The 20,884-nt window shown below is 43.2% G+C and overlaps 1 protein-coding gene across 23 annotated transcripts; it reads right to left on the bottom strand.

Moving 5' to 3' along the window:
• Positions 1-423: 423 nt before the first annotated feature.
• On the bottom strand, positions 424-20,010 carry B3GALNT1 (beta-1,3-N-acetylgalactosaminyltransferase 1 (Globoside blood group)). Of its 23 annotated transcripts, none has more exons than XM_066347011.1 (7): positions 19,415-19,535; positions 18,516-18,591; positions 17,679-17,769; positions 15,338-15,464; positions 14,988-15,084; positions 2,910-3,002; positions 424-2,270 (listed from the first exon to the last, which is right to left on the bottom strand). In XM_066347011.1, exon 7 carries the CDS (start codon positions 2,237-2,239, stop codon positions 1,244-1,246), a length of 996 nt encoding a protein of 331 aa, XP_066203108.1. In that variant the 5' UTR covers positions 2,240-2,270; positions 2,910-3,002; positions 14,988-15,084; positions 15,338-15,464; positions 17,679-17,769; positions 18,516-18,591; positions 19,415-19,535; the 3' UTR covers positions 424-1,243. The 23 variants fall into 23 exon arrangements, with proteins under 23 accessions (XP_066203108.1, XP_066203107.1, XP_066203105.1 ...); XM_066347010.1 differs by lacking the exon at positions 19,415-19,535 and adding an exon at positions 19,162-19,299; XM_066347008.1 differs by lacking the exon at positions 19,415-19,535 and adding an exon at positions 18,831-18,907.
• Between the last annotated feature and the right edge of the window lie 874 nt (positions 20,011-20,884).

Raw genomic sequence — 20,884 nt, 5'->3', positions numbered from 1 at the left:
CAAGTTTATATCTCTGACCTACCAGTAGCAGATCCAACAAAAGATACATCACCACTCTCATGTAAAAATAAATGTACTTCCACAACATCATGAAAATCAGACCTGACTTCAGACCACACATAAGGGCTTTCCTCTTGATGTGAAAATAGTAACAATAGGGCAGGACTGTTTTTTCCCCCTCTTTATTCTCAGACTGATTGTTATTGAGAAAACACATTAAGCCAATTAGTATGTAGCTCAAATCTTCAGTCTTCTCTTCCCAACTCAAGTACTGGAATACAACACCCTTTTCCATTACATTCTGGCCACCAGGTTCATTTTTCTTTTTTGCCTTTAGAATCCTTTCCAAAAGGAAGCATGCTGCCTGGCGTTCTGTGTTATTCCTAATACCCAGGTGGAAAAGGAGACCAATGAAGTGACATCTAAAATCACTGGGGATTTTATTTTTAAAAACAAGACAATACTTCAGATCTTCTGTCTTTAATTCTTCTCTATATTACCACAGTAAAATATTTATCAAAGTCAAAGATTTTACTGGTGCACAATAATGACCAATGACATGACATTAATAACTCATAATCAATAACTCATTAGTGTAGTAACTGGAAAAGAGTTTAAATGTAAAGGGTGATTCCTTATTCTATTTATAGAGTATTGAAACAACCAGAACATTTAAATACCTAGAAAGTTCTAAGCAATATTAAATAAATAACTGATAACTCTGAAATACAGCAACATCTTGAAGTACTTTCTGAATGACTAACAACATAAAATTTTGTTTGGTATAACTCTGTTTTTTATACAGAACTATATATTTTTTTAAAATTGGTAATCCACATAAGAGATACACTGACTAGACTATTCAATAAAAAGAGCTCCACATTAAAAAAAAAAAAAAGAGCTCCACATTACTTTGTTGTTATGAACTAATGAGTTTATAATTCAATGACACCACTTTAAGAAGTTCCTAGTGTATAGAGGGACATGTTCAAATTGTTTAGTCCTATTATTAACAAAACACTTTAACTGCTCTCCATAACATCTTTAAAAAGGGCCTGATTTGATTTCTGTCAAAACAGAACACAAGTAGTGTGACCTGTAGTCTCTAGTCTACAGGATCTTCACGAGTTTCAGCTCAGTGGAGGCCACTGAGCAGTGACCTTCCCATGAGTTTCCAACTGGAAACTCTGACACTTTCCAGAAGGTATTCTGTCCTTCTCTACCTTTTCAGTAGAACCTCCAATTAATAATGGCATGTCGTGTTCCTCAGCATAACCTGCCAAAATGTGATAATTTCCTTGGAAGAAAAGCCATGGGCTGCAATCACACGTCTGAGTTGACAGACATCCAAATGAATCCTATACAAAAAGAAAAGGTTTGTGTCTTCTGGAATATGAATGTCCACTTTTAATAAATTCAAACAGATCCCAACATAAACATCTTCAAACTTGATGGGTTTTACGTGACTCATCATTTCATAGATTTTTGGCACCAAATCTCTGGACATAATATAACCCAACCCACTGCAGTAGGGAGGAAACACCTTGAAGGGATACTCCTGGTATGAAATATGAGTTTTTTGGTAAAACCCTCTATAGGAATAATTATCAATTAGAGGATAACCGGTGAAAAACTTTTCTGACTGGTTTAAATTTAAAAGATACTTTACTAAATTGCCAGTATTGATGAAAACATCAGTGTCTGTCTTCATGATGTACTTGGCATTGGGGCAAAACTCAGTTACCCACCTGAATGCCATAATTGTTTTCAAGGTCAGGTTATTATATGTGTCTAAAAAATCTTGCCGTATTATGTCCCCGTAAAGAAGGTGTTCGTCCTCTAGGGACAATGCTAACACTCTGTCTTCCCTTTCAGCCTGCTGGCCTAGTAAGAAAAACGTCAGAACCTCATATCCCCACCAGGACTTTTTTTCGCCCCAAGTAACTCTAATGGCCTGTCTGGCTTTCACATCTGAGGGGTGTGAGGTGACCAGGACGACAAGAAATGGGTTTTGATGAGAGCAGTTTGAACGTTCTTGAAGTGTGAAGCGGAAGTCTTGCCTGTATATTGGCTCATACTCGTAGAAGTACATCCAGTTGACGCGTTCTATCACATTGTAGTGAGGCAGGCTGAGGTACCACATGACAAGAAAGCTCAGCAACGACAGCAGCAGGAGACTCCACTTGAGGGACCTCAGTGACATCGTACTGGGAAGGGTGGTGAAGAAAGCGAGGGCCATCCACAGCAGCCCAGAGCACACGGCTCAGGTTCTGGAAGATTTATCAAAGACCTGGTTAGTATTCCACCACCCAAAACCCATTTTCCAATGATACTGACTATCTACTTAAGGAGAAAGAGCAGGAGAACAAAGATCCAAGCTAAACCAAGACTCTTGTCCTGAATCTTACTAACTTCTTTAACTATAAACAAATGGATACCAACAACCAAAAATATATTAGAGCTTTTTACATCAAGATCAACATTAAAAAATATTCTTGATTATTTTGGAAAATTAATACTTCTTGTTCGACATAAATAAGTTGTAATATGGTTTTGTCTTAAATGTCCAGAGGGACAGAAAGAAACGAGTAATAGGTGTGGGTTCTTTCCTTTACCAACTAGGGCAAGTGGGTGCGTTACTTATCTCCTGGGGCCTCAGTTTCCTCATCTCTACATTGAAGATGCTAATACAATGCAAATTAGTACTAATGTGTACAAAGTATATGGCCAGTGTTATTCATTCAACAAATTGAGGTTGCCATCACCAGCTGCATCTACCCTTGGTAGCTTTTCCATCCTATCTATCTCTAAATTGATTTTTATTGTCAAAAGGGACTATTCTAAAGAAGTAATCTTCATGAATTCTTCTATTTGAAGAAAGTAGCCATAACTATATTTCTATTTCTTACCTTCTTTATTTATTCTGAGTGTATGAAAGACCTTCAATTTCACCAGCTAAACATTCAGTAGTAAGCAGCAGTCAAAAATAATGCTTGAAATAGCTGTAAGATATATAAGAAACATGGGTCAGGGGACTAGAGAGGTCAAAGAGGGGAAAGGATCCTTGTAAGTTGAAATAAAAAGTTAAGAAAATTATAGCTAGTCCACAGAATGCAAAGAGTTCATGGCTTCATCATGGGAGGGCAGTTAGTATTCAAGACTTAAAACCTACACTTAAGTTCTCACGTCAGGTGGTGTCTTACAACACTCTATGACAGTGCTACTTCCCTGATAAATAACTCAGGGGGCCGTAAAAGAAGTGAAACACAGCACTTCTTTTTTTTTAATTTTTAAATTTATTTATTCATTTTAGAGAGGAGAGAGAGAGAGAGAAGGGGAGGAGGAGCAGGAAGCATCAACTTTCATAGGTGCCTTCATCAGGCAAGCCCGGGGTTTCAAACCAGTGGTGACCTCAGTGTTCCAGGTTGACGCTTTATCCACTGCGCCACCAAAGGCCAGGTGAAACACAGCACTTCTAAGTGACAAAACAATTCTAAGATACACTGCTAATATACTCCCTTGAACTCACTTCCAATAATTATCTTTTAAAGGGACTGCAGGAATCCCTTCTGCACTCAGCAGCATGGGTATCACTGTGGAAGAATGAAGGAGGTGTGTGATGAAAAGGGGAAAAAATAGCCACAAATACTATAAAAGTGTTAATTCAAGGTGGTTAAAATCTAGCCATCCTCATATATATATACATTATATATTATATATATACATTATATATAAAAATATAAAGTATTCTTTGTATTTAAAATTTATTCAAAAAGGAAGAAAAAGCATAATAAAAATGCTTGGATATCAGATACAGATGGCCCACTCTTAATCTTGGCTACTACACTAAACGGTTGTGTGACCTTGGGGAAGTTATTTAATTTCATAAAAGTTTTTTTAGGCCCTGGCCGGTTGGCTCAGCAGTAGAGCGTCAGCCTGGCGTGCGGGGGACCTGGGTTCGATTCCCGGCCAGGGCACATAGGAGAAGCGCCCATTTGCTTCTCCACCCCCCCCCCCCACCCTCCTTCCTCTCTGTCTCTCTCTTCCCCTCCCGCAGCCAAGGCTCCATTGGAGCAAAGATGGCCTGGACGCTGGGGATGGCTCCTTGGCCTCTACCCCAGGCGCTGGAGTGGCTCTGGTCGCGGCAGAGCGACGCCCCAGAGGGGCAGAGCATCGCCCCCTGGTGGGCAGAGCTTCGCCCCTGGTGGGTGTGCCGGGTGGATCCCGGTCGGGCACATGCGGGAGTCTGTCTGACTGTCTCTCCCCGTTTCCAGCTTCAGAAAAATACAAAAAAATTTTTTCAGCTAAAAATCTAGTACCATAATTACTAATTCAGTTACTTAGGTTTGTGGGGGAGAAGACAGATTAACCAGTCAGCTCAGCGCCCTTAGTCATTTCATTTCTGAAGTGAAATGACACACAAATAAGGACAAATACACACTGTGATGTCACGGGAATTAATGTGGCTTGGCCTGTATCTGGGATGGGCTTGTGCCCTGATAGTGGCAGTACAGGGCAGCTGGCCTCCCAGCACAGGCCTCCTTGACAGCTGAGCAGCGGGCTCTGTGAACACTGACACTGTTCTAAATCCCACATCCCAGGGAAGGGACAGACAGAAGACCCTAAAATCAATGAATAGAAACATATAAAAAGGCCCAACAGAGAAGTAGACCATTATGTTATTACTAACTTCTTAAATAATAATGTCATATGTCACTACGAAGAAATAAATTAGGCCCTGGCCGACTGGCTCAGCGGGAGAGCATTGGCCTGGCGTGGGTAAGTCCTGGGTTCGATTCCCGGTCAAGGCACACAAGATAAGCAACCATCTGCTTCTCCACCCCTCCCCTTCTTCTCTCTCTTCCCCTCCCAGAGCCATGGCTCAAATGGTTTGAGCAAGCTGGCCCTGTGCTGAGGATGGCTCCATGGCCTCACTTCAGGCACTAAAATAGCTTGGTTGCTGAGCAATGGAGCAGTGGCCCCAGAAGGACCAACTATCACCACACACAGGGCTTGCCAGGTGGATCCCAGTTGAGGCACATGTGTGGGAGTCTGTCTCTCTGCCTCCCTGCCTCTAAATTTAAAAAAAGAAGAAGAAATAAATTATATGTAAATTATAATTTAAAAATAATTTCCATTTTATAAAAGATAAACTTGTGATTATGCAACTACATATGCATTCACCAACTGGATTCTACATAATCTACATTAAGCAACAGCCTTCTGTTCCACAAGCCCAGTGCAATGCTGGGTAAACAACAGGCCACCAGTAATTACTTATTGATTTGGTGGTATATCCCTAATGGTTGAAAAAAAGATCTCAACTAACACAAAAACCAAGAAAACCTCCAGTGACAGAACATGTGTCAGCTTCCAGGTCATGAACTGTGTCAGGGCTTTGCACCATCAAATGAAACCACCTTCCTCAGACCATAATCGGGACCTCAGTTATTAAGCACCAGAACTTACTGCTGCCAAAGATGGCTGTCTGGCTGCCTCACTGCCCAGTTCAACCACAGGCTGCGACTATCCACAGGTGTTTCAGCTTTAAAAGGGCTCTGTGGATCCAAGAAACTGGAAATAATTAAAACAAACTTAAACTATTATTTTTAAATGGAGGGCTTCTCAGAGTTTTAAATGTTAATGTACATTCTCTCAGAAGATGCATTATGCTGTTTCTCAACTTTGAACAAAGAATCTATTTTAATTTTCAGAGCCTTTGGCAGAACTAGAATTACACACTTTGAGAAACCTTGTCCTAGAACATCTTTGCATTCATTGAATTGAGAAACTAGATTCTGTGAATTAATAAATAAAAATTTAAGAGTATTTAGAGTAAAAAAAATATTTTTAACAAACTGGTTCAATTACTTTGGAAAACTTTTCATTGTTATTCTCTAAAGCTGAACATGTACCTACCCTAAGATACAGCAACACCACTGCTAGCTTCAACACGACAATGTATATGTATACTGCTCCAAGAAATGTCCAAGAAAATTGTAATAGCACACTATTCATGATAGCCCCAACCTGAAATCAACCCACAGGAGAAGAGAGAAATAAATTTATATACAGTGGTACCTTGACACACAAGCACTTTAAATCACTAGCAACTTGAGAGACAAGCAGTCACTTGTGGGAATTTTTGCTTTAAGTCACGAGTGGATATTTGAATCACGAGCTTCCGCCACCCTCCACTAGATGGCCTGCGATTGTTCTGAAAGGGAGGAAGAAACTAACTTCCATGGAAAGGGTTTTGTTGAAATGGCTCTAAGTGAAAGCGAGGAAAGTGGGGCAAAAAAGCCTAAAGTCAGTGAAGAAAATGATAATGATTAAGCAAAGTAAAATGATAGCAATAAAGTTTAGTGATATTACATATCATATGTAGTAAGTTAAAATTTGCAATTAAATGTAGCATTAAGTGTGTAGAGAGTAAGCGATGTTAAGCGACAGCACAGGAAATGAAAACCAGGTCCCCAGTCTCCTGCCCTCGGCCAGCATCTTCGCCTGACCTGGAAGGTAAATAACTTCATAAACCAGTTTATTTCTTTACATCCCCCCCCCCTATATATATATTATTTATAAAGTACATTTTCTCATTAAAAGCACACAAAACAAAAAATCCATGTGGTTTTTGAGGGCCGAAACAGATCAACTGCATTCCCATAAGTTTAAATGGGGAAACTCTATTTGACACACGAGCAAATTGAGTCACAAGCTTGGCCATGAAACGAATTAAACTTGTGTGTCACGGTACAACTGAGTTCTTGGAAAATCTCTTAAACACAATGTTCAGTTAAGAAATCATATATATGGAAGAGACATTATGATTCCACTTATACAAAGCTGAAAAGCAACAAAAAGTATATGTATTGTATATGGTGTTAGAATTGAGGACTCCAGGGAGATGGAGGAAATATTAGGGACTTTCTAGGGCACTGGCTTTGTTCTATTTTTTTTTTTTTTTACCTAAATTGTGGCCACAGGTGTGTTTATTTGGATAGTTCATCTTTTAACTTGTGCGCTTTTCTTTTTGATTGTTATACTTCAACATAAACATTAAAACAAAAAAAGAAAGAAAAACCTGGCAATCTATTTCATCATTTTGCCTATCTATCAGGTTACTGTGCACAATGAGTGCTGGCAGGAGTCTACATGACACCCTAGGTGCCCCAGTCATGGGGACAGGACCTCAGATAGTTGCCAGGCACTAACTCATTTAATCTTCAAGAGAGCCCACAAGTTGAGGCACTTTTAAAACGTTTATTATTTGTATTTAACAGGTAAGAAAACTAAGGCTTGGGGAAGAGTCAATAACTTGCCCAAACTTGCAGGCTTATACGTGGTAGAGACAAAAATCAAACAAGACTCCAAACCTCAGGTTCTTCTTGGCCACTACTTTCCTATCTATCCCAGGGGGCCTGCTGCGTGCCCCTGACCAGAACTGTCTGAGTGGGTTTTAATGTCGTACAGCCACTGAGTTTTGATAGAAATAGCAAAGCAGCATCACAGCCTTACTGTCTTTTAACAGAAAGACTCAAGAGCCCACTCTCAAAACCTGAAATATGAAGTATTTACAACCGTAATAGTTAATAACTAATCATTCACACAAATATAGACCTTTTTATTTTGCAACAATAACATGTTGGGCACTAGGAAGTAAACTGCAGGGGCGGGGAAGAGTGACACAGAGGAATCAGCTTAAATTCAAATGAATACTCCAGAGAAACAGAACAGAGTTACTGCAATGTCACAATTATTTAAACCAAAATAACCTGAAATTCCTTCCTGGGATACAAAAATGTTAGTTATTTTCTGCAAAGGGGAAGCAAATTTAATTATTCAAAAATACACAAAAACTTTCCAATTGCGAATGTAATATATACCGTTCATTAGAGAAAATTCTAAAGGCAAAAAACCAAAAAGACAATAAAAGCTTAAAGATAACGTGAATGTTTTGAATGAAAACTGATCAAGTCTGTCTCTCCACAGGAATATGTAGACCTGTCTTCCCTGCGGCCACTGTCTCCTCCCAACCCTGCTGCAGCCACAGTGGCTTCCTGTCTGATCCCTGACCGTGTCCAACTCTTCTCCACCCTTGCAGTCTGCACCTGCTCTCCCTCTAACTCAAAACCTGGTCCTGAAAAAGACTGACTCCTTCTCATGCTGTAGCTCTCAGCAAAATATTACCTGGAGAGTGTTCCAGGGCCTCTTACCTCCAGTAGTTCCCCCATTATCCTCTCCTTAGCATTCAAACCCTACCTGAAGTTGTCTATTTATTGTGTGTTCCTTCACAAGAATGTGAGATTTCTGAAGGAAAAGACATTGCCCACCATGGTCACTGCCATCTTCCTGGTAGCAGTATTTGTCAAGTTTCCAAGGTGACTCCAATGTGCTGCTCTAGACTCCCAAGTGCACTGCCTGGGAGCTTGCTGGAAACGCAGAACCTCAGGCCCCACCCCATCTCCTGAATCAGAAACTGCATTTTATGAAATAACACATACTGAACATTCAGGACGGGGCTGGCATGCAGTAGCAGCTAAGTATATGTACTGCTATTGTTATTAGAGTCCACACTATGTGCTCCATCCAACTTACTCTATTGGCTCATATTCGTTTTATTACAATCGCTAGTTTCAATGTCTTTTTTAAGCCAGTGTATGCTCTATACCACGTTTAAACAGGCAAATGAGTCCTAGTCAATCCACCTTCTCCCTCCAAATCAGTAGGCCTTCTTTGCAGTGCATGGATTGTTTCCTCCAGGATCTTAAAATTCCTAATACTCAGCTAGCCTGAACTCAGAAGCCCACAGGACCCACCAGGAGCAGTGCACAAGGCGAGCTGCGCACTCCTCCAGTTCCTCCTCACACACAGGCTCCTCTCCCGGCCCTGACCTTTCCCCCGGCCCCAGTCCTCCACAACTGAATGACATTATTTTTCAGGGCATGATCTGCACTGTCAAAAGTCCTTCAATAGGTATTTCTAGCAACTGAAGGAGAACATCAAAACACGTTAACCTTTTCAAACTGAGCTGTGAGATACTCACATTGCACCAAGTTACTTTGAGGATTGTACATAGTATTTGAAAAGGCCTACACCTCCCTTTTTACTTCAAAGCACACAGCTGTACATAGAATTTATTTACTAAATGAATGAACTGCAGCTGCCATTTTTGCCTAATTTAATGTTTTAAAATAAAATATGCTTTAATCTGTCAAGGCAAAAAAGGTTTGCATTAAAAAGAACTTGCTTCCTACCTCATCCATTCCTTCACACTCCTCACCCTCCGTATTTTACAACAGCCCCTGCATGGCCCTGGTACTGTCAAAAGCATGTCATACTCCCATTTGTTTGATGATTAAAACCATCTTTTGAAGTAGCCCCATTATTATAATATTAATCTGCCAGCCAAGGGGACAGATGTGGAGACCTGCTACTGAGTCAGGGTCAGCAGAGCGGAACTGGAACTCAGACGTCCTCACGCCCCGGCAGGGTCTGTAACCCTGCACGACAGCATGCCCTTCCTAGTAGAGCGGATCTGGAACTCAGACGTCCTCACGCCCCGGCAGGGTCTGTAACCCTGCACGACAGCATGCCCTTCCTAGTAGAGCGGAACTGGAACTCAGACGTCCTCACGCCCCGGCAGGGTCTGTAACCCTGCACGACAGCATGCCCTTCCTAGTAGAGCGGAACTGGAACTCAGACGTCCTCACGCCCCGGCAGGGTCTGTAACCCTGCACGACACCATGCCCTTCCTAACTTGTCTTCCCACAGCCTGGCATTTTCATACTTCCTTTCACGCACGGCAGCACCTCTGATCTTCCTCAGGGGTGAACAGCCGTCAAAGCCAAACCAAAATCTTCCAAAAGAGGGAAATCCTAAATGCAAACATCATTCAATCTCCAAGCAAATCTTGCTCAGCTCCTTGAAAAATTAGTCCCGAGTTCACTTCCAAGAAGTGTATCTTCTAAGGACACTTTTCACAAGTGAAAGAATTGTGGAGGGGAAAGAACATAAATGAATTTGCATTCCAAATAACCTTGAATATGTGTCTGAGCTTCTGAAAACATTAGTGGGTGCTTAGACCAGGGGTCCCCAAACTTTTTACACAGGGGGCCAGTTCACTGTCCCTAAGACCATTGGAGGGCCGGACTATAAAAAAAACTATGAACAAATCCCTATGCACATTGCACATATCTTATTTTAAAGTAAAAAAACAAAATGGGAACAAATACAATATTTAAAATAAAGAACAAGTAAATTTAAATCAACAAACTGACCAGTATTTCAATGGGAACTATGGGCCTGCTTTTGGCTAATGAGATGGACAATGTGCTCCTCTCACTGACCACCAATGAAAGAGGTGCCCCTTCTGGAAGTGTGGCAGGGGCCGGATAAATGGCCTCAGGGGGCCGCATGTGGCCCGCGGGTCATAGTTTGGGGACCCCTGGCTTAGACACAAAAGGGATGGCCATCAGGAGCCAGTAGAGATTCAAGATCATTTCATCTGAACAATCTCATCTTCATATTCCATATGGTTCCTTGCCCAGAAAGGCAAGGGAAGCCCTAGACAGCACACAAGAATTACTGTACTTTGCTGAAGAGGGCAGGGCACTGAAAGTTCCTTCTGAACAAAGTGGAAAAGTGAGCCCAATGACAGTTCCTATACGGTTTCAAAATTGGCTGACCCACTGTAGCCAGCGTATTTCTCAGTCATTTGTTCAATACACACTTCTTGGGCCCGTGCTAGACTGTGAGAACAGTATTGACCAGCACAGACACGGATCTGCCCTCACGCTATGTTCCAAGGCTGTTAGCGCATCTTTGTCAACCTGAACAATAACCTCTAGGGCAGGGGTCAGGAACCTATGGCTCGCGAGCCAGATGTGGCTCTTTGATGGCTGCATCTGGCTCGCAGACAACTCTTTAATAAAAAAAAATAACAACATTAAAAATACAAAACAGTCTCATGTATTACAATCCTTTCATTTCCTACTGCTCATGTTCATGGTTGTGGGTGGCTGGTGCCAATCACAGCTGTCCTCTGGGGCAACACCAAATTTCTATTGGATAATGCATAACGTACACAGGTCATTGTATGGCTCTCACGAAATTATGGTTTTTTTTAATCACATGGAATTGATTTATTTGACCCATACTGATAAAATGCCTCCAAGGCCCTGGCCAGGTAGCTCAGTTGGTTTGAGTATTGTTATGATATACCAAGGTTGCGAGTTCAATCCCAGGTCAGGGCAAATGCAAGAATCAACCAATTGTAGATGAAAAAGGGGCTACATGCTGAGGCTGACAAGTCAGGGTAGGCCTACTTGGCAGCCTTGCAAACTCAGAGATCTAAAGTAACCATATACGATGGTCTGAAATTAAAACTTTCTAACTAAAAGCAGTTGACGGGCCTGACCAGGCGGTGGCATAGTGGATAGAGCGTCAGACTGGGATGCGGAGGACTCAGGTTCGAGACCCCAAGGTCGCCAGCTTGAGCACAGGCTCATCTGGTTTGAGCAAAAGCTCACCAGCTTGGACCCAAGGTCACTGGCTCAAGCAAGGGGTTACTCGGTTTGCTGAAAGCCCATGGTCAACGCACATATGAAAGCAATCAATGAACAACTAAGGTGTTGCAACAAAAAACTGATGATTGATGCTTCTCATCTCTTTCCGTTCCTGTCTGTCCCTATCTATCCCTCTCTCTAACTCTCCCTCTGTCTCTGAAATAAATAAATAAATAAATAAAATTGTAAAAGTAGTTGACGATGGGTAATGATGTCCTAGGGTAGATTTATCTCTAACAAAGGCCAATGCTACCTGACCAGGCAGTGGTGCAGTAGACAGAGTTTTGGACTGGGATGTGGAGGACCCAGGTTTGAAACCCCAAGGTTGTGGCTTGAGCGTGGGCTCATCCAGCTTGAACACAGGTTCACCATCTTGAGCATGGCTTGAGCACAGGACCATAGACATGACCCCATGTTTGCTGGCTTGAGACCAAAGATCGTTGGCTTGAAGCCCAAGGTTACTGGCTTGAGTTCAAACATCGCTGGCTTGAAGCCCAAGGTCGCTGGCTTGAGCAAGGGGTCACTTGCTCTGCTGTAGCTCCCCGGTCAAGGCACATATGAGAAAGCAATTACTGAATGTGAAGCCAGTAGCCATGGCCACCATCACAGCTGCCTGGCCCATGCAGGTTTGCACTGGATTCGGACAGATGGTAATGAAACAACAGAGCCACAAACTGGTGGGCCATTATCTTTAATCCTAGCTTGCACCCGGAGGGCACGTAAAAACACACACTGGGCTCCAAAACCCATTCATCCAGTGCTCACAAAGCTACTGAGTTATCCGAGTTTCCTAGAATCAAAGGTTTCTAGTTCACCAGCTTTATTCTCCTTTGTTCCCCATCTCCTTCCTTCTCCCTGCACAAACTCTGCACTAACTGGCTTCTCTCTCAGCACTCTGCCATCTTGGCTGCCTCTCTCTGCTCTCTCCTCTAATGTTAAATCTCAAGCTCATGGAATTACATTTTAAAATATGTGGCGTTCATGGCTCTCTCAGCCAAAAAGGTTCCCGACCCCCGATATAGGGTTTCATCACAGGCCCATCTTTAGCATTTTCCTGTTTAACATTTCTTATCAAAGACAAATGAATGTAGCCTTACTTAATTTTTTAGACAAGAAAGATCAGGGAAAAAACTGGTGAATTCAAAAGAAGATGTAACAATAATCTAAAGAAATTTCAACAGATTGGAACAGGGCTAAAGTAAGATGAAATCTGATGGGAACAGATTTATTGTCCTGTATTAAATTCAAAAAACCAACTCCACAAGAGCAGGATGGGGGATCATTATAACAACCTGAGTTAAAAAGACCTTAAAGTTCTAGTTGAGTATGAGTTCAATACGAAGAAAGGTGGTGATGTAAAGGAATAACTGGAGGATCAGGAGACAGGATTTTAGTGGTAACAGTGAGGGACGTTTGGAGAGGCAGGGCAACAAGTCATTGAATTTGGAGAGTCGCTTTTCTCGTCAGAACATTAGGAGTCTGGGCCGAGGCACCTCTCAACCCTACCTAGCTCCACCAGAGCAGATTTCTACACACTGCTGTGTCCCCAGCATCGAGCAGTGTCCGGCACATAGGAAGCACTCGCCGAGTGCTTGGGAAGGAGTGACAGTGATGAACCTCTACAGGTTAACACTCTCCTGTGTCCTCTCTCAACACACACATACCCAAAGCCATAATATACTTCTGTATTCAAGAAGCAAAACAATGGGCAAAAAGAGTCATAATCCCATAGCCACAAATATATTCTACTTTAAAAGGCCCACTGATAAATTAGATATAATTTAGAGAAAGGTAACCTGTTGATTATGGATTTAGTTTATCATCTCCCAGGAGGACTAGATGAAACAGTGGCAGAAGGAACTAGGGGATGTTCTGTTCTGGGAAACACAAGAGCTTAGAAGAGCCTTGGTAGATGCTTCCAAATATTTTGAACAATATGTCAGTTTTAATTGCAGAAGGCAAATGGAAGTCCAAAGATAAAAATTAGTGACAGTCAAATATAGATATCTAGAATCTCCTCACCAGTGGAAATCTTCAAGTTGCTGGCAGGAATGTTAAGGAAATGAATTCCTCCGTAAGTTTCAAGTTATTTTAGGTAACCTCTGAGGTCCCTTCAATCTCCAAGATTCCATGACTTTGTGATTGACGTTTAGAATGTTGTATATGGAAAAGGGTTCATTTTTACATAATTTTTAAAAATTGTTCTATTTTTAAGAATGAATCTGAAGTATTCACTGAGTTGAAGAAAAAAAAAAACCCTACCATTAAGCACAACTTTCCCTGGTTGTGAGTTTTCAGTTTTAGTTAGACAGTGAGTATAAATACCTAATGCTCCACTTGCATTTCCTAATCCTGCCCCTGGGTCCCCACTGGCTGCATCAGTACCACCTTCACATGTATTCTGAGATGTATGGGAGAATGTCTTTTATTCAGGTCTTATTAAAAGCCTCCTGGCTTGGTGTGCTGGGGTAGAAGACACCCAGATTTTTAAAAATGTATTTTAAGGCCCTGGCCGGTTGGCTCAGCGGTAGAGCGTCGGCCTGGCGTGCGGGGGACCCGGGTTCGATTCCCAGCCAGGGCACATAGGAGAAGCGCCCATTTGCTTCTCCACTCCCCCACCCTCCTTCCTCTCTGTCTCTCTCTTCCCCTCCCGCAGCCAAGGCTCCATTGGAGCAAAGATGGCCCGGGCGCTGGGGATGGCTCCTTGGCCTCTGCCCCAGGCGCTAGAGTGGCTCTCTGGTCGAGGCAGAGCGACGCCCCGGAGGGGCAGAGCATCGCCCCCTGGTGGGCAGAGCTTCGCCCCTGGTGGGCGTGCCGGGTGGATCCCAGTTGGGCGCATGCGGGAGTCTGTCTGACTGTCTCTCCCCGTTTCCAGCTTCAGAAAATACAAAAAAAAAAAAATGTATTTTAAAAAGACATAATACATACATTGTTTGCAGACACAGTACTTTCTTGTAGGAATTAACAGTATGTGGGAATATTTATAGATTTCTGGGGTTGTGCTGTGTAGAGTCCTTGGGCTAAGAAAAATGAGGAGCAGCCAAAAGTACCAAGATCTGAGAAGGAAAAATCAACTGAAATTTTCTATTTGCTTTTGCCCTATATGCACTTGCAACAACAACAACAAAAATCCACTCTTAATAATGTGAATGCATGCTAGGATTTTAAACAGGGTGTTTTTATTTAAGGGAAGGTGGGTTTTGGGCTTAAGTCTGTATCACTTCTACAGCAATTTACAAAGCACATTCACAACACTGTAAAATAAGTGTTAACCCAGTTTTCAGAGACCTGTGCAGTCCACACTAGGCCCACCCTTCCCCAGTGCACAGTGCCCATAGAAGAACCCAACCTCATACCCACTCTCACAGCTTCTTGAGATACCTGGTCAGGGAGCAAAGTGTAGAACAAAAGTAGGCTTACCTTTGCACTCAGGGCTGAGCCATCTGAGAGAATGCTACGCTGGAGCAGACTGTGGGAGGAGGCAACAGGGTGGCCGGGTCCGGAGAAGCGAGGCAAGCTGGGGTAGAGATCACACTGATCAGGCAGAACAGCAAGAGGCTGACTTGAATGCTGGACTTCCCGTCTCAGTGTTATGACAGCTTTACCGATTGGAGGAAATTTCATTCAGTACACTGGACTGTGTCAGAGGTTGGGCTCCATCAGGGAAGACAACAGACAAACCCTGTCCTCAAGATGCTGCCCTCCATGAAGAGCAAGGAGGAAGGTTCACATCTCCAAGCTGCATACCAAATGTAATGAGTAAAGCTCACCTGGGGAACATGAAGGGCGAGCTCCCTCCTCAAATGTCTGCAACTTAGTGGTCAGCCTCCATGACAGGGAGCTGAGTTTGAACTCTCAGAATATGCAGATGCTCAATTAATGTGCAAATTACAGAGCCTGTGTCAGTTTAGAGAAAGAAACTATTTAATACTGAGAGATAAGAGTCAATTATACTTTTTTTTTTCTTAGAAAGCGGGTAACGCCATGTTTGAAAACAAAGTTTGTTACCAGAATAGTAACCAAACACAGTTCTAGATCAGAGACACGGTTTGAGCCCTCAGTCACTCTGAGGGTAGGTGGCCGAAGACTTGTCCAAGCACAACTTAGGAGTTTAACAAAATTCTATGTTCTAGCCCAGAAGTGGGCGATTTTTTTTTTAGAAAAATAAAAAGCCAGATAGCAATATTAGTCCATATAGTCTCTATCCTAGCCACTCAATTCTGCTTTTGTAGTAAAAAGAACCACAGACAATATTAAACATATAGGTATGGCTGTGCTCCAATACAATTGTATTTATAAAACAGGATGCTGGTCTGTTTTGTTCTAACTGCATGCAAATAGCACACCTTAGACAGGGGTCTCAAACTCGCGGCCCGCCCACCAATTTTGTGCGGCCCGCAGACTAATCAAACTTCGTGGATTAGTCTGCGGGCCAGTCTGCGGGCTGCACAAAATTGGTGGGCGGGCCACATGCGGCCTGCGGGCCCTAGTTTGAGACCCCTGCCTTAGGACATCAATAAAATCTCCTGAGAAATCTCTTTTCTGTTTCCTCATGACCCCAAAAAGCCAGTGAAATGGCTCCTGGAGGGCAGGCAGCACTAATAATTATTAAGCTGTGCTTAATATTCATGTGGGTGCTATATAGGGACAATAGAAGGACTTGGCTTTCTGGTTCACTAACTATATTAAGGGTCAGACACATATAGAATGGCAAACTTCGATATCCACTCTAGTTTTCTGTTTAATTTAATTTATCAGAGCTTCAAAGTGGCACAAGCTCTTGAAGCCAAATCTTCCATCCTCTCAAGGCTCTACCCTACAGACGTTCTCTTTATCCAGATGTGGCCCCTGCAAATCTCCATGCTTCTGGCCCATACTCTTCTCATCTTACCCTCTCCTCTAATTCACAATGTGCCAAAAGCTCTGGTGCCAAACACATATCAGTAAGTATAATATGCAAGTTTTTAATTATAACCATTGCTCATGGTCCCAAACTAAGTATTTGGCAAAGAGCCTACTGTTGAGTGAACTGCATCTTTTGAATGTATCTGTTATGTAAGGTCATTTAAGGGTGCCCTGTTTGACCCCCACACATTTGAACTCATTCACGAAGCTGCAAAATATGGTTATCTACCAACGCTGAGAGCAAGGATGAGCAATGACAGCTTTTAGAGTTGCCACAGATTGGCTTGAACATTACATCGTGGTAAAAGGGATAAAGAAATTTTTTAAAAGGGTATTCTACCTATATCATCCAATGGTGGGCAGAATAGAGCTGGAGATGGGCACTGAGAGTAGCCAAATCATTTGAAAGGAAAAGAGAAAAAAGTATCTACTGGAGTATTTTCATAAGGATAAAGAGAATTGAGTTTGAACTTAAAGTTGGTATAACCACCAAATTAAATTTACATAGTAAAATTTTCCTGAGATACCATGATATTTTATAATAATCAAAAAATATATATATCTGCTCACAAATATTAGGGGATAGTTCAGAATGAATATGAAGCAATACAAAAAGCATTTGATTTTTTTTTATTAAACAAGAACATCAGGAAAGCAAACAAGTCAAAGAAAGTTGTTCAATTATGCAAATGAGATGCAAAATCAACTTTTATTTCATTGGTGAAAATGTACTATACAAAAGGCTGAAAGTACTGAAGTATCTGCACGTTCCCTGATCCCCTAATTTTTGTGAGCAGTGTAGTTTCCAAAATGACTTAGACCTTAATTAACTCTTGTACCTTCTCAAATCCTTTGAGGAAAGAAATATATTATAATACATAACAAAACTTGTAGCTTTACAAATCAGTTTTTCAACCACCAGCCGGTAGACTGGTCCACCAGAAATTTCGCATACTGGTCCACAAAAGAGTTAACCAGCCTGATGTTGTATGAAGATTACAGACCCAATGATTTTAGTTGGATTTGCTTATGCTCAGGGTGACTTCTACCTTAGCGGTCCCTGAAATAATTCTATTTTCACCAGTCCCCAAGTATAAAATGTTGAAAACCACTGATGCAAATAATCCTTAAAATTCTGTAAAGAAGCAATTGTGGGCAATTTTAACCACACAGGATAATTTCTAACTTAAAATAAGATGGGCTTACCTATATAATTTCAGATGAAGCCAAAGCACTAGGTGAAGTTCTTCGCTGTTTTCTGTATTCCATGCTTTATTTAAAACAGATTTGCTGGGGACTATTGAACAGAATAACAGGAAAAGGAATATAACTGAGTTGTAACATTGGGCACTATGACTTCTAAAAGTCAATGTTTTATAGCCAACAAGTTGCTATCGGAGTAAATTATTACACATCAACATTTCATATTTACAAAACTGATCCTCTCTTTTTGTGTGTGTGTGTGACAGTGATAAAGAGAGAGGGACAGACAGGGACGAACAGACAAGAAGGGTGATGAGAAGCATCAATTCTTTGTTGCAGCTCCTTAGTTGTTCATTGATTGCTTTCTCATACGTGCCTTTGGGGGGGAGGACAACACGGCTACAGCAGACTGAGTGACCCCTTGCTCAAGCAATCGACCTTGGGCTCAAGTTGGTGAGCCTTGATCAAACCAGATGAGCCCAAGCTCAAGCTGGCATCCGTGGGGTTTTGAACCTGGGTCCTCAGCATCCCAGTCCGGGGACGCTCTATCCACGGCAACACCACCTGGTCAGATGATCCTCTTCTTCTTGTCCTCAAATCACTTCATATAAATCTGGAATTCCATTTAGCCACTGTTTTGATAACAGACTTTATTTTTGGGACAGGAATTATCCAATGACCATTCTTTTGAATGAACCTTCTAGTCTAGGTGAGAAATATCATAGACTCCTCTCTTAATTTTAAACAATTCCCTTCTCTAGGCTGATACAGGTTCAGTATCCGCTCTTATCAGGGATTAACATAAAATCAGATTCTGAAAGCACAAGAGCAGCACCGTACCTCCGTGTAAGCCGCCTGGGGAAAACTAAAACACAAAGTTGTTCCCAGTTGAGGACAGCAAACATATCTTTTATCTCTGAAAACAGAAGGAAACATGGTTTGGTAATTTGTTCCTTGATCTTAGCTCTTCCTGACAAAGCAGCGACCTCCTACAAGCGGGCATGATGTGCAAAACACACCGAGAAAGGAGAGCCATCCCTGCCCGGCAAACCTCCCTTCTGGTCCGGGAGTGAGCAGTGGAAGAGAAGGAACACAGAGTGCACCCCGTGCTTGCCCTGGAATTCCGAATCGCTGGGAAATGAAATTCCATTGTACCTTTAGGATTCCCACCACAGGCTTTCCCCGATCTGCCCATTGCCTTCCGCACGGCCATGTTGTTACCAGTCCCTCCCACAAAGGATCCTCCCACAAGCCAGCTCCCAGGCCCTTCCCGCTCGCCTCGGGCCTGCTGGGGATCTACGAACCCCAGAACATCGCTTCCGTTCCGTGCCCCGCCGCCGCGGCCACCTCGCCCCGCGCTGCAGGTCCCCGAGAGGCCGGGTGGAGGCCGGGGGCTGTGCCCGGGGCCTGGCGGGGCCTCCGGTGCGCCCTGTGCCGCCGCGGCCCGAGCCCACCGCGCACCGCCAGCCCCTTCCCCGGCGCTCACCGGCTAGAGCCGCCGTTCGTCGCGGAGCGGAGACCCAAGAGCTCGGCTCCTCGCCGCGCCGGCTGCGCCGGCCGCACCCCGGGAGACGACCGGAGGAGTGCCGGCGTCTCCCCGCGCTCCCGCCGACCCCGCCGCTCGGGTCCCGGAGTCCCGGAGGCGGGCGCCTCCCTGGAGCAGCGAGTCCCGAGACCACTACCCCACCCAGCCCGGGTCTCCTGCCGCAGGGCCGCCCCGCGCCCCGCCGCACGCTCACCTCCGCGCGCGGCGCGCACACGCAGCTCCCGGGGGCCGAGCGCGCTCAGACTGGGAGCCGGGGTCGGGGCCCCCTCGCTCGCGTGTTCGTCGGGCGGCTCGTTCGCACGCACGCGCGGCCCCACACTCTCATCTGAGCGCGCTCTTACAGCCCTCGCCATCACCGAGCACCGGCACCGTGGTATCAGCTGTGCGTGTGGTTAGGCGATTTACTGACCAAAAACCCTCATGGAGCTATTAAGGAAAGAAGAAAACTTGGAGAGTTCTTTGCTCTTTCAAAAGAAATGCGCGTTCACCTTCCGGAATCCCTGGAAAGTGGAAGGCTGAAAATGCGTCGAGGTTGTCAAGGGTCTGATGTACCAACAGGAGTCCCTGGGATTCCATGCTCTTCCGAAAATTACTCCTTGGGAACTCCTTTGGTCTGAAGAATTCAAAGAAGGTCGCCCCCACCCTCCCACCCTGTCGTCACCATATATGTACGGGGAGGAATGGAGGGGCCTAGCAGGGGAGCTGGGTGTTTGCTGAGCTGTGGTTAATACCGGCCTTTGGGTAGAAGTGGTGAAATTAATCCGAAGTAATACTTCTCCTTTCTCAGTACCCCGGAAGAGTGGCTGCTTCTGCAAACAGTTCCGCGTTCTGGCTGGCCCCTTGTCTGTGGGATTGTGAACAGGTTGGTCCAGCATTACTGTGTAAGAAGTAGAATGAATAATTCAGTGAACACCCACCATATATATTCTTTCAAGATTGCTTAACCTAACATTTTACCATAACAGCCTTCTTTCTCTCTTTCCTAAATACTCAGCCTGCGTTTCCTAAGAATAAAGACAAAGACATTCTTCTATGCAACCACATAAGAAACGTCATCACATTTAAGAAGTTTAATAATTTGATATCACCTAATATCTAGCCCATATACAAATTTCTCCAGTTGTCTAAAAAAGTCACATGTTGTAAAAAGTCCAATGAAGATTTCTACATTGCTTTTGTTGTTATATTTGTCTCTTTTCATGCAGAACAGTCCTCCACCTTTTTTTGTTTCATGGCATTAACTTTGTGAAGAGTTTAGGCCAGCTATCTCAGAGGGTTTTACTGTCTCGATTTTTCTGGTCTTGTCCCCTTCTTGATGTCATTTAACTTTTTCTGTAGTGACCTTATTTCCTCTCATCTAGATGGAAGATTGAGAAATTTGATTAGATAGCAAGAATCTTTCATGCTTTATGAGCATATTGTTTCCCATCAGGAAGAACATAATATTAAATATTAAACATGTTATTCTTAAATGAATAATATTAGGTTGTCCCAGTGTCAGTGATCTTTGAAATCTCAAGTGTCCTCCAGACTTCTTTATTATAAAGTCCATTTTCCCTTTTGAGATTAATAGGTATTATGTGGGGTGGAGACTTTGGAACTTCTTGAGGAGAGTCTTAGATCCCTGCAAGAAGAATACAGCTTACAAAGCTGTTCACCTACG

Source organism: Saccopteryx leptura, chromosome 8 (genome assembly GCF_036850995.1).
Source record: "Saccopteryx leptura isolate mSacLep1 chromosome 8, mSacLep1_pri_phased_curated, whole genome shotgun sequence".
Taxonomy (NCBI): Eukaryota; Metazoa; Chordata; class Mammalia; order Chiroptera; family Emballonuridae; genus Saccopteryx; species Saccopteryx leptura.
Note: the sequence above shows the minus strand (reverse complement) of the source record. Positions and strands in the feature narration are given on the sequence as shown.

What these genes read in the sequence shown, in the direction of transcription:
- B3GALNT1 (XM_066347018.1), bottom strand. Translation starts at nt 2,239, where the DNA reads ATGGCCCTCGCTTTCTTCACCACCCTTCCCAGTACGATGTCACTGAGG.